Source organism: Marmota monax, unplaced genomic scaffold (assembly GCF_021218885.2).
Source record: "Marmota monax isolate L192 unplaced genomic scaffold, Marmota_monax_Labrador192_F-V1.1 WCK01_AAM20220418_F8-fsc00001, whole genome shotgun sequence".
Classification (NCBI taxonomy): Eukaryota; Metazoa; Chordata; class Mammalia; order Rodentia; family Sciuridae; genus Marmota; species Marmota monax.
Window position 1 is genome coordinate 39347092 of NW_026693777.1, and position 18746 is coordinate 39365837.

Below are 18746 nucleotides of genomic sequence, written 5' to 3' on the forward strand. Positions count from 1 at the left end.
ACCTATAGCTAAGAAATAAATATTAAAAATAAGAAGCCCTCTTTTTTTTAAAGCATACATTAAAAAATATGTAGAGAGAGTGACTTGGTGCCTGGGACTTCCTTTAAATATTCCAGCAAAAGGGTTATTAAGTTGAGAGAGAGATTGATGGATTGATGTAAAGGGTAATATACAGTTTTAAAGACAGACATGGAAAGGTAGCTACCTTGTATGCATTTAAAATTGTTTTGCAAAAAAATTAGGGGAATTATTACATCAGTCATGTTCAGAAGTATTATTTTTAATATAAAATTATAATATCCTATATTTTCTAATATACTTCCAATACCTGTTTTAAAATCATAAGGTATAATCTAAAAATGTTTTTTCAGTTCTCCGAATTTTATCCCAAAAGTTACCTAAGTCCAAGTGCAGTGTGTTAACCCAAAAGCAAACCAATATCTTTTAATGTAGAAAAAGGACTAAGAAATCTGAACATTTCTTCAGAATATGACAGAAACCTATTAACTAGTTTTTGTGTGCCCTGAAAAGGGTATAATTCTAAATAGCAGCACAAATCTTTTTGGTTGTTACTTACTTAAATGATTGAAAATGTGTAATTTTAGAATTTTAAAGCATTTTTTATATTGTAAGCTTTCCTTTTTATCATTATTTACAAAAGCATTTTCTTAAGTTGCAGATATAGTTTCCCAACTTAAAGAGTATTAAACTAAATGTATTTCTTTCTAGATGCATTTTGTTCAGAATAGATACATTTAAATTAAAATCTTAACTTTTATGTGATTTTTATAATCTTCATTTGTCTCTTAAAGCATATATACAGTATTTATATATGTAAGTAATGACAACCAAAAAAAAAACTCTTGAAAATCTCAGACTCTCAAAATACATGATTAGGAGAAAATGTCTTAATATGAATTTATTATTTTCTAAATTTATATTAAAGGATAGTTAACCAAATGTGTTTTTTTTTTAATTTTTGGACATTATTTACATATATGAAGGTAACACAAGAAGACAAATTTCAGCTTAATTTTCTACACATTAATCTTTTTATCCTTGAGAGAGTATTTTTATATGTTTCAAATCCATGTTTAGAAAAAAATGATACATTATGTGTTTATATAACCACTGGAATCAAAATCATCTCAAATCTATGAATCTTAATAATTTTCTTTTGTAACAACTATGAGGAAATATATTAAAATGCCTTAATTATAGGGCAAGAAAAAGAAGAAACAGTCTTTTTGCATATGATCTTTCAATTGTTCACCAAAGGATAAAGAAAGCATTCAAGCGTGGTTTCAAGAACTGTCAGCACTAAGAAAACGCAAGGTACTTTGTAGATCCTTAAAGACCTTTCTGGGAAACAGATTTAATTAAAAAGTAAAGTAGACTTTTCATTTCAAAGAAATCTTCAAAATGTTATAGAATCTCATAATGTTAATATATTAATAAACGCATTGTCTTCTTATCCCAGATGAGAAAAAGTCATCTGTGAAGCTATTATCTTTGGTTCACACAACAGCAGATTTTATAAATATTTCTCTTTAGGTTTAAGCATTAGAATTAGAATGCATTGAAATACAATTTTAAAAGATTTTCTCTTTCTGATTCATACATGTGGTTTCAATTCACCTGCAAAGAGGAAACATCTTTAGCAGTACTCCCACTACTAAAAGTAGTCACTTTTACCCAGATTGTTTTCAAAATGATCAGAAAAATCAATTGTCTCATCTAACACATTCGTATATACCTTGTTCCCTATTAGAAAAACTAATGCTGCATAGTGGGTATAAGAATCCAAGAGGTACTTTTTTCCTCCTTCAGTAACTTTTAAGTTCCACATTATTTTTTTTTTTTTACTAAGTTCAGTCCAAAAGCCTAATTAACAGGACATCTCCAAGTTGCTGTAGAGTGGAAAAAGTTGACATAACCACATGATAAGTAGCTATTTATGAATACCCTTAAGCGTGTTCTTAGAGTTTTTGATTGTACATTGTCACTTCAGCCCGCCCTGTCTGTTGAGGTTTGGGGAGCCAGTCTGCTCTTACCAAGCATTCATACAGCAGTGTTTAAGCACCAAATATATTCATGTTTAAATTGCCTTCATTTTAGGACTTTTTTTCAAAGATGAATCTGAGAGCTGTGTTTTTAAGTAATTACTTCTTCAATAAAAAATTGTTTTTGGACCAATGTTGCTCTTTTTTCATCTACTCAGTGATAAATATATTCAGTATTCAACATTCATAAACAAGAAAGACAGAGAAAGAGAAAGAGAAAGGTAGATCGATTAATTTGACATTGTAATGAAAGGCCTTACTAAACTCCCCAGTGCTCAGACTTCTATTTAAATGACACTGTGGAGCAACAGATACATAATACAGGGATTTGTTTCCAGTTTAGTCTGCACAGAGATGTGGCCACTAAAAGTGTCTGCTCTGTTTTCATTGGCTTGAGTTTCTTGGTTTAAATTTTTTTTCAAAGCATAATAATATTTAAAAATAAGCATACTACTTTATTTTTAAAGATTAATGCAGTAGTTGGAGTAATACTTGAAGATGTTACATTTTGACTGTAGGAAAAATAATGCCTGTGTGTGATAATGTGTGTATGATTTGCATGTGTGTTGTATAATTCACAATATACATATGCATTTATCATGTTATTCTTTTCAGTATGATTAATTATGTCAGTTTATTGCATATGTCTGCATGTACTTCATCTCTTAATTAAAGCATTAATCATTAAAATTACCAAAGATACATAGTTGTACTCTATTTTTAAAATTTAACGTTGATCTGTGCATAGTAATACACATATTATTTCTAATGGGTAGACTATACAAAACATTGTAAGCAAGGATTTCCATATTATACTATCATATCAATTATTTTAAATATGTTTATCTTAACATATACTTAGAACACACTTTTTAACCATTTTAAATCATTTTTATTTGAGATTAATTTTCCTTAAATCACTAAATTACCAAAGACATACATATGTGCATATATATGCATATTATATGATCATTTTTAAATTTTAAATGACTATATTTTAAATGACTGTATAGAGTCATTTAAAATTTAAAGTTGATCACAGCATAGTCATTTTATATCTTATTGGTACACTATAACAGACATGCTAAGTAAAGATTCTATGTTGCGTTCCTATCATATGTTCTCTTAATATATACTTGCCCTACACTTTAATAATTTGTTATTTAGCAATTGTTTCTTGCATTTGGGATTAGTTATATATAAGATTAATTTCTTAGCACCTTACATTATCCCATTTATAAATAATAAACACCTGCCGTCCATGTGATTCAGTCTTTTAGAAATCCATACCGTCAGAACAGAATAAAAATTGTGGTGCTTTGAGGGAAAATTTTGAAACAAAAGTTATTACCTGATCACAGGATTTATTAAGAGTTTATGTTAAGAAGGAAGCAGATGTAGCATCCTGTATGTTAACCCATTGAACTTTTCCAAGAGGAAGATTTTCTTTCATTACTTCTGTACAATTCCCATAGTGGTCACCACCATCTTGCTTCTCAGCCCATGACCTTGCTTCACATTTCTTTTAAGAAGATAGAGGTCTCCCACACACTTCTCTAAGTCACCCCCATTTCTCTCTGATTTGCTTACTCTTTCCTTGTCCCAGATAAAGATGATTCCTTACGTTTCCGTCTTTGCTGAGTTTTCTCCCACCCCAGAATTGCAGCGTTTGTACTGTGCTCTGCAAGTCATCTTAGATCTGATGACTTGTATCTCTCCCCACCATTGCCCAGCATCCTGATGTTCATTCATACTAGTGACCTCTTTCCCACCCACTTAAAGGTGAGGAACTGGACATTCTCTCAGGCTTATTTCAAAGCCACTTAGACCTGTGTCTGTGAAACATTGCTTTGGTATTGAGTTGGTTATGCTCCTGCATCCTACTCTACTGCTTAAAAGTTCTGCAATTCCTGATGGAAAGGATCAGGAACCTCAAGCCTATTCATGTGGACCTGCTGCTGATGTAGTAGTACATGGGATGCTCAGCTGTTTCAGAACCAGAAAAGCACCAGGCTCCCACACCTTTAGTCTCTCCACTCTGTTTCCCCTGCACTATGTCATTAGATCACTCTTTCAAAAGCATGGCTCCAAGTGATACTTTCCCTCTTTGTTTTGCTTATCTCTGTCTGACTGTATTCCATTCTGTGTATTGGGAGTTTGACCCATGTATGCCTAATCAGCAGACTCTTACCCCCCATGGCTTCCTGTGATTCATTCAGAGGGAGGCACTGGCAGATCAGAGAATGAGGAGGCAGTACCCATAGGGGATTTGTTCCCCCAACTCCTTATCTTTGTGTCTTCTCATATTGACTACATATGTTTACCAAGTCACTCTTCTCAGGTAGTTCTCTCCATTCAGCTACTCACTCAGCTTTGAATTCCCATTGTTCCTTCTCCCATTCAAGCAGCCTAAGGTGGTTAGGTTTCCCTGCTACTAACAGCCTAGAAGCATTGCATATCCAGACTTCTTTGAAATCTTGGTTAATAATTGTTGCCTCTTACCTGCAAGGAATGTCAGAGTTCTCCTAAAACACTTTTCAAGCCTTCCACAATCTGACCCCTCCCATCCCAAACATATCCCAAGATGTCACTCAGTGTAACTCCCTAAATTCCAGCTGGACAAACATGGCTCACACCCTTCAACCATCTAAAAATGCCTCACACTGCCCTTTTGTATCCCTTTGCTCCTGCATATTTCAAAGCGTGATTGTCTGGCCAACAAGTGTTACATTTGAGGCTAAAGTTATGTTAGGAACATTTGGAAAATATCCACACTGGTCTGTGTATTGCCACAGTGTACCACTAACATGTGAAAATGATGAGTAGCTAACCAGTTAGTTTCATTCCATTGTCCTGGCAGGAACTACCTGGAATATTACAAGAATTATTAGAGGTGAGTGTGGTGGCACATGCCTGTAATCCTAATAACTTGGGCTGCTGAGACAGGAAAGATTACAAGTTCAAGGCCAGCCTAGGCAATTTAGCAAGAACTTGTCTCAAAATAAATAAAAGGGCTGGGGTATAGCTCAGTGGTAGAGTACCCCCTCGGTTCAATTACCAGTATCATAAGGAAAAAAAAAAAAGGCTTTTGTGGACAACTGGCTTCTCCTAAATCCTTTTTCTTGAAGCATCTCTCATGTCCTGTCCCACTAATAGTCCGGATCCAATCCAAATAGTTACGATTCAATTACTGACTATTTGTTCTTATTAAGCAGTTATCAGCAATCTCAGGCTGCTTATAGGTCAGGTGTATCCATGAATGTACAGTTATTTAACCCAGAAAGAAAACTCATATGGGGAATTTCTGGGGGCTACTTTGTTTAGAAAAGAGGAGAGGGTTACAAGGCACTTTGAGTCTCTTGGATTGTCACACAAATTCATACACTAGTAAAGATAATATTGTTTAAGACTATATTTATGACTGACATCACCATGTCAGTGATCAGTACTCAGAACTCACTCTCACTTGACCCATCAGCAGCACTGAATACAGATTACTGATGGCACCTTAAAACAGGACCTTCTTTGATTTCTAGGGCACCATACCTTCTTGGTATTCTCCCAACATCAGTAAAAAAACTCCCCCTATCTCTACCTGTACTTCCTCTTTTAACTGTTCTCCTTATGTTGTAGTGTCCCAGGGCTCAGTTTATGATTCTTTTCTCTGTGTCCTTCTTTTTATTATTTTTTTAAACATCAGAAATTTATTAGTTGCTCAAAACATTACATTGATCTTGACATATCATATATCATACATTTTTTTCGAATGGGGTATGAATTCTTATTATTCCCATGTGTACAGATTGCAGGATCACGTTGATTATACAGCCACGTTTATACATACTGCCATACTAGTGTCTGTTGTATTCTGCTGCCCTTCCTATCCCCTTCCTATCCCTCCTACCCTCCCTTCCCCTCCCCTCCCCTCCCTCTACCCCATCTACCATGACTCATTTCTCTCTCTCTCTCTCTTATTTTTCTTTCTCCCCTTCGCCTCACATCCTCTTATATGTATTTTTGTATAACAATGCGGGTCTCCTTCCCTCTTCTGTGCAGTTCCCCCTCTCTCTCCCATTCCCTTCCACCTCTCGTCCCTGTTTGATGGTAATCTTCTTCTCCTGCTCTACCTCCCTGCTCTGTTTTGAGTTGCCCTGCTTATATCAAAGAAGACATTCGGCATTTGTTTTTTAGAGATTGGCTGACTTCACTTCGCATAATCTGCTCCAATGCCACCCATTTCCCTGCAAATGCCATGATTTTGTTATTTTTTGGTGTTGAGTAATATTCCATTGTGTATATATGCCACATTTTTTAATCCATTCATCTATTGAAGGGCATCTAGGATGGTTCCACAGTCTAGCTATTGTGAATTGTGCTGCTGTGAACATTGATGACGCTGTATCCCTGTAGTATGCTCTTTTTAGGTCTTTTGGGAATAGTCCGAGAAGGGGAATAGCTGGGTCGAATGGTGGTTCCATTCCCAGCTTTCCGAGGAATCTCCATACTGATTTCCAAATTGGCCACACCAGTTTGCAGTCCCACCAGAAATGTACAAGTGTACCCTTTTCCCCACATCCTTGCCAGCACTTGTTGTTGTTTGACTTCATAATGGCTGCCTTTCTTACTGGGGTGAGATGGTACCTTAGAGTGGTTTTAATTTGCATTTCTCTGATTGCTAGAGATGGTGAGCATTTTTTTCATGTATTGTTGATTGATTGTATATCTTTCTCTGAGAAGTGTCTGTTCAGATCCTTGGCCCATTTGTTGATTGGGTTATTTGTTTTCTCTGTGTCCTTTTTGCTTGGTGATTACATATCATCTCATAGCATTAAATATCATCCATGTGCCCCCCAAAGTTATGTGTCCATCCTGAACTTGTTCTCTGAATTTCAAACCCATATATTCATTTATCTACCTACTCAACCATCTCTAGTAGAAGATCTGGTGGCTATTTCAAATTATAAATCTGGATTTTGTGTCTCTAAAATAGTTTTGTTTTGTTTCGTTGGTATTGGGTATTAGGGATTGAACCCAGGGGTACCTCAGCACTAAGCTAAGTCCCCTGTCCTGTTTTATTGTTTTGTTTTATGATAGGATCTTGCTAAGTTTAAGATAGCCTCTTGTTGGGGCTGGCCTAGAACTTAAAATCCTCTATCCTCAGACTCCTGAGTTACTAGAATTATAGGTTTGCGCCAGCTCACCTAGCTGCCTGAAAGTTTTGGGTTTTTTTTTAACCTATCTCAGTTAGTGACAACTGTATCCTCACATTTATTTAGACAAAGTACCTTGGACTCATTCTTGCCTCTTTCCCTCACACTTTTCTTCTGATCTTTGGGGAAATCCTGTTGATTCTACCTTCAAAAGTATATCGAGAGTCCAACTATTTTTCTCTCCACAACTGCCAGCTTGATCCAAGATGAATTACTGAGATAATTCCTAATTGGTCTCCCTGCTTCCACCCTCACTGTCCTAAATCTTTTCTTCAACATAGCATTCAGATCTCAAATGTAAGTCAGATCATGTGAATTCTCTGCCTTGGTTCTCACTAGGTGAGAACTAGTGACTCAGAGTAAGAGCAACATTGACCTTAGGGCCCTGCACAGCTCCCCTAGTCATTGCTCTGACCTTATCTCCTTCCACATTCCCCCTTACTTACTCTACACCAGTCACTGTGACCTCTTGCTGTTCCTAAGACTGGCCAGGTACATTGTTGCCCCAGGCCCTTGCATTGACTTTTTCAGTGGCATGAAACACTTTCCCCAAGTGTGTCCAAAGTCTGACTTACTGTCAAAAATCAGGTACAGTAACCACCTTCTCAAGCCTACCCTGATGCTCCGCAACAGAGTTCATCTTTCTTCCCTGTTTTATGTTTCTCCATAATCCTTTTTACCTTCTAAGAGGACCTATAATTTTAGATTTTGTTTGCTCCATTAGAATAAAAGTTCCATAAGGGCAGAGATTTTCGTTTTGTTTCCTGATACATCCTTAAGACTAGAACAGTGCCTGGCATATAATAGGCTCTTAATAAATGTTTGTTGGATAAATGGATGAGTTTATTTTGAACAAGCACAATACATTTTTAATGTAAATATTTTGCGCTAGTGTTAATGGTACAAATTGTTCATGTTATGGCATTTGATGTTCCCAAAGTTTCTTACACTTGGAAGAAATGTTAACAAGTCTAATGTATATGCCAAAGAAATAAACAATCTTCAGTTCTTGAATTTTTCAGTTTGAAGAAAACAAGACAGGTGGTCTCCTCCCTCTCTTGCTCTTGTTTTATGAAGAAATACACTACAGTTTCTGGTAGAAATAATACTGATACTGACTTTAAAAAAATAATTGTTGATAATGTTTCATATGCTGTAGTAGGTTTGAAGATGATATTGCAATTTATCAAACGCTTTATAAGAAATGCACACTGTGACATATTTTAACTATTACTGGCAGTATCAAGACTTCAAAATTAATTATGCAAATATTCCAAATGTTAGCAAATTTAAAGTAAAGCAGGAGATGGCATCTTAGATCCAACTGGAAATAAGTATGCATCTTCCTATTTCCATTTTGATTATTAAGAGTTATACAAAATTATTTTATTGAATTTAAAAAGATTTATAGTGTTGGCCATCTCTGCACATATCACATCCAACAAAAATTGAGAAATTCGTTTTCCAAATGAATTATCATGCAGTCTTATTCTGTTTTTTTTTTAATTATACTTGAATATTCATCTAAGATGCTATAATTACTACACAAATCCATAATACAAATAGCAAAAATAGCTATTTTACTTTATATGGGAAAAAGACTTGCCTGGTTCAGAATTTCACTGACTACTGTTTACTGAATAACACTCTCCAAACAAGGTAGAGTGGTCAGAGAGTTTTAAGAATTGTTGCCGACTGCACTAGGGTGGTAAAGGGTCTGAGAGTTCCGTGTCGAGGTAGTGTGTTCATCTTGGTTAACCCTGCATTTTTTTAACCGGTTTGCCTAAAGATGACTCGTTACATTTAATACCAGTGTCCCCTTTGGAATACCCTCTTGGGAACTCTTGTGTGTTCTGTTAAAAGATTAGGAGATGACAATCAAATCAGTGGTGGGATATGAGTGAGTTGGAGGTGGGGTGCGCAGCCACTTTTTAGCTATTTGAGATGGTATATCCTCTTGACCATCCTAACTCTCCAGGTGTGTCACAATTAAAAAGCCCAAATGACATCCCCTTAGATCAGAGATTGCAAACGGAGGTGCTTCCAGTAGCTAGGGAGCCACATAAAAGGGTAGGATTGTGGTATCCCTGAAAGCAAGTAGGACTCCACTTGGAGCAGACCCTACTCAGTTCAGCCCATGTGGTTCTGGAGATAAAACAGGCTCCGTATGGCCAGATTTTCTAATTCTTCAGTGTTGAAAATTAAGATTTTTATGTTTACTCGCCTACATTTTAAATGGTAATTAATTCCAGTTTTTTAAAATACTGGAGTTGAAACAAAATATATTACAGAACCACCCCTGTGTATGACTGCCACCCTAAGAGGAATTGGTGTAGCAGCATAAAAAGGGAGGCCTGTGGGCTGTCCTGGAATGGCCTCTTGCTGTACATGTGAGAGACCCTTGTAGAAATAAAACTTCACTTCCATGTCTTCGAGACTGGAGTATTTCCAACTAGATGTATATGTGTGAGTCTGAAAACCTTATTTAAGGACCAATTTACTCCATTGCCCTCATCAAATAATTTTAATGGTAACAGTACTTGTAAGGTATGATTTCAGTTTGCAAAGTAGCAATATTAAAAATGAAACAATATGCCCTAGCTTTTTAGTTCGCTAGCACAGTTTTAACCAAATACTATGGACTGGTGACTTAAACAACAGAATTTTATTTTCCCATAATTCTGAAGGCTGGGAGTCTGAAATCAAGATGTCAGCAGGGTTGGTTACCTCAGAGAGCTGTGAGGAAAGGGCCTATCCCAGGCCTCTCTCCTTGGCTTGTAGACAAGTGTCTTCTTGCATCTTCCATTAACTTTTCCTCAGTTTTTCTGTGTTCACATTCCCTCCTCCTTAGTCAAATTGAATCCATATTTTAAAATAAGAAGCTGTCTATAAATCCATTGCCTTAAACATTTTATTTTTCATTCTGGCTACATCTTAACATGGGATATAGCATCACGGTAGGAGCATGTGCAAGAGGAAGAGGTCACATATAGAGACGCAAATATGAGATTGGTGAGGAGCCAGACTCGTGCCTTTATAACAGCCCACTCTGGCAGGAACTAATCCACTCCTACCAGACCTGACCTGCTCTCACAAGACAGCAGTAAAGCTTTCATGAGGGTGGCGCTCCATGTTCTAATTACCTTCCACTAGTTCACCTCTCAACAGTGCCACAATGGGGGCCAAGATTCCAGCATATGACCCTGTTTTGGTTTGAATATCGGGTGTCCCCAGAAGCTCCTGTGTTAATGCAGAAATACTCAGAAGTAAAATGACTGTATTATGAGAACTGTAACCTAATAAATCCATCCTAATTTGAATGGACTAACTAGGTGGGGCATGGCTGAAGGAGGCAGGTCACTGGGGGTATACCCTGGAAGGGTTCATCTTCCCTGCAGCCCCTTCCCCTTCTTTCTCTGCTTCCTGGCCTCCATGAGCCAAACAGCTTTCCTCTGCCATTTTCTTCTGCTGGATATTCTGCCTCATGTTAACCTCAAAACAGTGGAGTCAGCCAGCCATGGACTGAACCTCTGAAACTGTGAGTCCAAATTAACTTCACTTCTCTAAGTTGTTCTTGTCAGGTGTTTTGGTCACAATGATGAAAAGGTGACTAACTGAGACCCTTTAGGGGAAAGACCATATCTAAACCATACCAAGGAGAAAACACCAACCAACCATATTAGCATCCTTTCCATGTTTGGTTGAGAAGCCAAGAATTATTAGGTTCAAATATCTCTCTGACTGTATCCAGGGGTCTAGATCTCCCTCAGGTTGGACCAAGATGGTCTGTTTGCCCTGTCTGCTGTGCCAAATTAGCACAAACTCCTTGAGGTCAAGGGGGATATCTTCACTCATTTAGCAGATACATATTGAGAACCTACTCTTCTCACCACTCTGGGCACTAGGAATACAGCAGCAAACAAGACAAATGCGGGCCCTGCCCTTAGAGGGCTTATGTTAGGATAGGAAAGAGAAAATAAACCTGTAAATGAATAAATACATTATTTTTGTTCAAATCATGATAAGGTAATCAGAGTTTGCACATCAAACTCAGACTGTAACTTTGAAAGTGATCTTCGGGTGTACTGCCCCTTTGTGCACAGCTCTGTTTAGCCACGTGTAACATGAGGCATTGAATGTTTCAGCCATAGGACATCTGTGTCATGATGTTTTTCTGGTATGTGACCATTAACTTGAGTGCTGCCATGTCTATTTCTTCTATTCCCAAATGAACTGAATACCTAAAATATGATTTCCTTTTACTTCTGTATACACAATTAGCCAGTAAACAGAAAGGGTAAATTTGTGTTTACATTCTTGTTGTTCATATACATCAGAATATGTGTACAACCAGATCATGACAAACCGTTCTTAATGACATCCCAGCCAGTGCATACAAACAATGTAAACATTCAGAGGTTTCTAATGGATTATAATAAAACTAAAGGGAAAAATTGCGTTTCCTTAAGCATTTGTAAAAGCAGTGATTTACTTTCACCGCCAAAATATTTATATTAAGTTACATACTTCATTTGTTATCAGCATGGAGCTTGGAACATATAAGTGATAAGTAAATTTGTCATTGCTCTCTATTAAACACCCACTCTTTGGTAAATACTAAACTTATAAAGACACAGTGCTGGCCAGATGAGCTCATTGTATCTTTTTTAAATCCAAGAATTTATTTGACTTTGGTATGCATTACAATCTGAATGATCTAGCTCTGGCCTCATTGCTTTATAAAAATATGTACATTCACAAGATTGGGTCTGGGATCCTAATTAGAGTAAGATATGTTCCATATTTATATAAATAAATCAAAATAGATTCTACTGTCTTATATAACTAAAAAGAACAAATAATTTTTTTAAAAAAAATGTGCTTTAAAATGAAAGTCGTGGATTTCAAAGTACATGTAAATATTTGGAAATTAGAATAGGAGGCATGAGACTTGCCTACCATATAGTCAGTTCCAAATACAGATATCTTTAAATACTTAGCCTTTCATTCATTTTATTCCATCAGTCACATAACCAGTGAGCAAAACTTACTAAGAGCCAACCATAAACCAGGCACCATGCTAGGCCTCTGAATGCAGATTCCTCCAATTAGTTTCTGCTCAGTGAGCTGGGTCTAAGAGGAAATGCAGACCTGTAAACCAACAGTTTGGGCAAATGCACCAACAAGTTATAGCTTGAAAGTTGCCGTGACTAAAATGCACCACGAGAAATAGTACAGAAGGAGGTTTCAGGGGGCTGATTCATGCAAACCTCAGCTTAAAGATGGGGGACAGATGATGGGGAAGGGTGTTGTGAACAGAAGGAATGGCATGTGCAGAGGCTCAGAAGCCTTGAAGAGAAAGCTGTAAACATTCTAGTATAACATCAGCAATGAAATCAGGATCCAAATGATGGAGAAGTCTTGTGCGATGGCCTGGCCTCCAGTGCCTCTGGGATGAGCACGTGCTTGACGTGATTGCTTGTGATATTTAGAGAGATCGCCAGCCATAGTGTGGAAGACAAATTAGAGGTGTTTGCTTTGTGGAGGGTTTTGTTTGTTTGGGGGCGGGGATTGTTTGGGGAAGCAAAAATACCAGAGAGACTAGGGAGGGGCCACCCAGCAAGAAGTTATTGCTGACATACAAGTCTGAAATGGAGAAGGCACAAATATAGTTTAGTGGACATGAAAGAAAGGAAACACATGGGCTATTAAAGATGTGTGTTGTCTTCTATGTTAAATTTAGACTGGAAAATAAGTTATTAATACTAGGCATAGTGAAATTCAGAATACTGTGCATCATTTAACAATTTGCCTTTTTTATTGTCTAACTTATTTGCACTGGAACTTGAACTGAGGGCTTCTGATCTGTGGAGCGCTTTCTTCTTTCTCTTAATGATTTGTCTATGTCAAATAGAAACAAACAGAAGCATAAAATTATCTGTCACCTGCATGACCTATGTAAATATATGTTACATACACTCCTAGACACTCGGTGAGTAAAGGGAAACAAAATACTGCTAAAAGTTAGAAACATTATCTACCAGGAATCTCTGTGGAATGTATTTTAAATAGCAAAAAAACATTTTCAATTGATGTCAGTTTCTTAGCAATTGTACATTTTTAAAAAAATGTTTCAGCGTTCATTGTCTTAAACAATGAGTGGCAATGTTTGGGAAATGTTTATTATATTATCTCTCTAAATAAAAGTTGATGATTCCCATAACACTTGGGATAAACATTTCTGGGTGAAAACACACTTTACTTTTCAGGTCATTCCTAAGTAAACTTATTTTAAAGTGTTCGTGTACAGTTACCAGAATTCCAAAAAAAAAAAAAAAAAAAAAAGCATCAGTTGCATAACTTCAGTTGGCTGAGGGTTTTCATTTGCCTCGTATTCTTCATTCATAAAGGTGGGTTCTGTTTACTTACAAAGCTGTGTGAACTCAATCATTTGAATTAAGCAGGGGATTTTAAAAAACTGACAGACTTAAAGACTCTACAGCTAGTCAAGACCTCATACAGACACTGTTTAATTTTATAAGTGAGGGAACTGAGGCTCAATGAGATTTGAGTCACTCAGTTTTGAATTCTGTTATCTCAGAGTTGAGTCAACCTTAAAAAACAAAAACAAGTTGACATGATGATAGGAACTGTCTTAATTTTACAGATATTCATTATTATATAACTGCTGTCTATCACCTTGACCTAAAGACCTCTTTATATACCAAAACATTTTTCTTAATAATTAGCAGCCAATAATATTAATAGACCCCATCCCAATCACACGCTAACCTAACACAAGACCTAGGATGTTTCATGCTGAGTCTTGTTCTCCGGCTGCTGTGTAAAGAGTACTATACATTATAGTCAACTAATGTTGATTTTTTTCAAAAATGAAGGGGAAGGTAGTCTATAAATCACTTAATCACCAGTTACAATGCAAGAAGCAGTATAGCCAAGTCCAAACGGCACAAGTTGGAGGTCAGAGGGAATCCAGAAGCTGTTTGATTCCCATTTGACCCTTTACTATGTGACCTTGGGCAGATACTTGATTTTTCTGATCTTTTTTTTCTTTTTTTAACACATCTATAAAATGAGCACAATTTGAATTGTTGTGAAGATTGAGTGAGCTCTAATATATACTGTGCCTGGCACACAATACACATTTGATAAAAGGTAACTAGAAGTATTTGACATGGACATTAATCATAAGTAAACCAGTGTGTGCCAAGTTGAAGAAACAGGGTTTACAATGAGATGTTTTCGTAGACATCGCTGGGTCTTAGTTCATGACTTTGTTGTAGCTCACTGCTGTGTTGCAGAAGCCACAGTCACGTACCTGCTCCATTTAGGGTGAGGCTGCTGAAGTCTAACACTGCTTGAGGACAGAGGCCAGTGCCCTGGGGGAAGAAACGTTTCCTTGCTCAAAGCCCCTAGCCCTATGAACTTTGCCTCAAATATGGGCCTTATTCTCCATTTCCTTTTCTCTCTTCCACGGCTCCCAACCTTTACAACTGTTACTCTGTTTTGAAACTACATAGTGAATTGTGGCTCTGTGATTTCACTTTTCCAAGACCTCAGATACTTGAAAAATAAGCAGGCTTTTTTTTTTTTTTTCATTTTAAAGTTAAATTTTAAAAATCGAACTGTAATAGACTGGGAGGGTACATTAACCACTTGGGATTATTTCAAAGTAGAAGGACATTTACTGGATCCATCTGACCTGATTTGAGAATCAGTTTTATAAAAATATCATCAACCACAGACTTGTAAAGTTTGCAGAAACTGCCAACAGACCCAAATATGTTAAAGGTTGTATCTCTTGAAAGGAGTGAGTTGATTTTCCTGTTGCCCCTCCTATCAACTTTAACCTCCAACCTTCCCCAGCATATGTCACTACAAATAAAACTGCTGAGGTTTGACAAGAGGATATAAAGTCACTAGGCCATCGCATAGAGGTGGCCACACAATTCACAACCTGAAATGAATGCTCTGTAAGTTGGGCTTTTCAACAGGAACTCATATCACTTTAGTCTTAATAATTATTGTTCAAAAAAAAAAACCCCAGGAATATACACATTATATGATGTTTGACAACTGTAATTTAGCCATTTCCTTATTGGTTGTCTTTGACCATTAACTTGGATTTCTGTTTTTAATTTTAATGTATACCATTTCAAGCATCTAGCATATGATACTGATATAAACAGAGCATTTGTATACAGTATTATAAATGAATTTTTAGTTTGTGATTAAGGCAAACCAGATGACAAAAAGCAAACAACTTGTTTGTATTGCTCTACTGACTTAAAAATAATTCCCTGCACTAGATTCTCCTGCACTACCTTATATCTTTTAGGGAAATGAGTTTCTGAAGCTTTAGTTACTTACATAGATTCTCAAATAATTCAGCTGCCTGTGGAAATTATTCATTTTGTGCTAGATAAATGCTATCGTATGAAGTCTCTGGCATCAGTCAGTCTGAATTCAGCTATCTCTCTGTCACTAGGTCTGAACATGAGGAATGGGGAAGCTATTACATCAGTACTTGAACAGTTGTTCTTGTTTAAAAAAACAAAAAGTAGACCTATGTGTTTTGTTAGGTCCAGCTCTCAAACAACCCTAGAGAGGGGGCTTATATATACAAGTATTCTTCCTTCATTCTGGTTGTTTCTTATTTGTGAGGGGAGGACAGATGATGTAAAAGAGTAGGGAGTCTGAGAAGTGAGGGCCATTGGCACTGGAGATGGGAGACATGGTGGTGTCCTGCCTGTTCTGGCTTCCCCAGCAGAGGCCTACCTTTCAGCAGAGCCAGGATGCCTTCTGCAGAGCATCATGTTGTCAAGTGTTTTACCTAACTGTAGACCTCCCCCCTTCTCATCTGCACCCGTCATTTCTTCCCAAGCAGGTTCCAGAGCATAGAAAAGATCTGTATTGTCTTGGAGTGGTGAGCTAGGGGTGGGGAGATTAAAAATATTGAAAGAAAAACAACAATAAAATAAAAAATCAAAAACTGTGGATGTCACATGACACCTTAGAATTCTTAGATATTGGATTTTTATGCTTCTTATGGTAAAAACTGTTGAGTAATAGGAACCTCCCAGCTTTCTGTCCTTGAAAAGTTTTATTGTATAAATCCAAGTAGTAATTATTAACAACAGCTATAGTAATCTATTACATTTATAGAGCACTTCCACCATGTTCATTGCTTTGTTTGGGCCTAACCATTCCTCTAGGAAAACAAAAACATTTTAATGGATAGGAAAGCAAAGACTCAGAAAGATAAAGTGACTTGTTCAAATTAATTTGTTTGTGTCCACACCAGGATTTCTTCATTTATTATTCAACAAAACTGTTAATTTAAGCATTCACTCTCTACCACGCATCCAAGGATAAATGTGAGTCCTTCCCTCAAGGGGCTTACAACTGTGGGGAAGAGGGTGGCAGTGCTCTGACAGCCTCATACACAAGGCACATTGGGATACAAGTCCATGGCTTGAGCTCAGGCTGCTGGAGGAGGAAGCATATTCTGATCTACTATCAATTCCAAAGAAGGACAGTTTAAGAGCATTAGGTCTTTGGCCAACTGAAGAATATCTTTTCATTTTAGCTTCCTGAATCACAAGATCGAAAACATTTTTTAAATATATTTTTTAGTTGTATATGGACACAATACCTTTATTATTTTATTTATTTATTTTATGTAGTGCTAAGGATTAAACCCAGCACCTTGCATGTGCTAAGTGAGTGCTCTACTGCTGAGCCACAACCCCAGCCCCAAGGTCAAAACATTTTAAGACTCATAGCACAGCTCTAAAGGAGACCCACTCTTACAACTTGGCTTGTGAAGGGAGGCAGGGACCTACCAATCATTAGGAAAAGTCACAGAGACCAGTAGTTGGAACTCTGGGGCTAGGTGGGTGGACAACTCAAAGATTAAAAAAAAAAAAAATCATTCATAGGACAAGAAAACACATTTGACCTTTTGTTGAAATGCCCAAACCTCCATTTTAAAAAATATTTTTGTCCCAGGACACTAAAATAAATAAACCTCTAAAATTCATGTGCTACCAGAAAAAGGGAAACCAATATGATTGATTTAGGTATTTTAAACCTTAGATCAATATCCACAAAATGAATATTTTTACTGCGTAACCAAGTGTTCTTGGTACTTGCCTTTTCAAGAGTCTTTTTCCTTCTGTTTTTATTGATAAAAGAATATGTGTAGCACAAATAGATTTAAAATAGTCAGACATGGTTGAGGTGAGATTCACCTCATCTCTTAATGCCATAGGAATGCTAGGCTATTCCTGAAAATGACATTCTTTTAATAGCACCCAGTACCAGCGAGATAAAGAGGTCCAAAGTTAGACCAACAGCCTCCCTTTATTCTGTTGCGTGAAGTTATTCAACATCAGTAGAAAATGTAAATCTGTACAAAATTGTGGTTTGGAGATATGCTTTCTCTCCACCAAGAGTAACAATGAATCTTATGATCCTAAAATGAAGCACAGGGTAAAAGAAAGTATAAGCTAAGTATCCCTTATCCTAAATGCTTGAGATAATCAATGTTTCAATTCTAGGAGTTTTTTATATTTTGTAATGTTTGCATCGATTTTAACAGCTGAACATCCCTAACCCAAAAGTCCAAAATGCTCCAAAATCTAAAGCTCATTTTGGGGCTCAAAAAGTTTCAGATTTCTTGAGCTAGGGATGCTGGACTTGTGTTCCTATTTCAGTTAGAGAATACAGGCAAAAGATCTTCTTTCAGGCATTGCGAAACAGTCAATAGAACAAGTATTCCCCATCTGAAAACAGAGTCAAGCAACAGAAAAAGTTGAGGCAAAAAGTAGAAATCTTGAGAGAGAAGAAATTTAATTAAAATTACAAAGTTCCTGGAGCTTTAAGTTGAATTGTCCATTTGTAATAGTGCCTTGGAAAAGGAAGAGTAGAGCTAGAGATATCGACGTGTATATAACTGTTTTGGTGGGTTTTGACCACCACATTTTGGCTTCAATTGGAATGTGAAGCTTATGCTGTTAGGTCACCACCTACTACCTGGGTTTCTGTTACTGGCCCTTCTCATGTGGTGATTCCTTTGGGGACAGAGTATCTCTGACTTACTAAAGATCCCTAAAGTATGTTTCTTAATCCATGTCACTTTGCTGACCTATGGGAACAAGCCCCAGATGAAGAGGCCCTGTGATCTCTTCCTCTCCTTGCTGGAATTCAGCCTATCCCCATTTAACTCCCCACTTACTGGTGAGCAGCTGTGATAGACTTTCTTGGTCCCCCGTTTAAACTTCCAAGTACAAATGTTCTGACATTTGCCTTAATTTGAACTGCCTGTTTTACTCCTCACTGTTTTCTTTCCCCACTCATCCCCTTTTTAAGGTTTTCTTTTCTCTCTCTTTTACCCAAGGTTAATTGGTGTTTCCTGCAAAGAAAGGTTCCCATAACTACTTTTCTGTTC

At 36.9% G+C, this 18746-nt stretch overlaps 1 protein-coding gene across 7 annotated transcripts in view; it reads left to right on the forward strand.

Moving 5' to 3' along the window:
• Nucleotides 1-18746, forward strand: part of Cdin1 (CDAN1 interacting nuclease 1) — a 260091-nt gene that overhangs the window by 148660 nt on the left and 92685 nt on the right. The window contains exon 11 of one of the 7 annotated variants that reach the window (XM_058584670.1): nucleotides 1222-7475. The exons of the other annotated variants lie outside the window; for them this stretch is intronic. Coding sequence (XP_058440653.1) covers nucleotides 1222-1324 — 103 coding nt within the window. The 3' untranslated portion in view covers nucleotides 1325-7475. Of the gene's footprint in view, nucleotides 1-1221; nucleotides 7476-18746 lie in introns of those variants that run through there. 7 annotated transcript variants of the gene reach the window in all.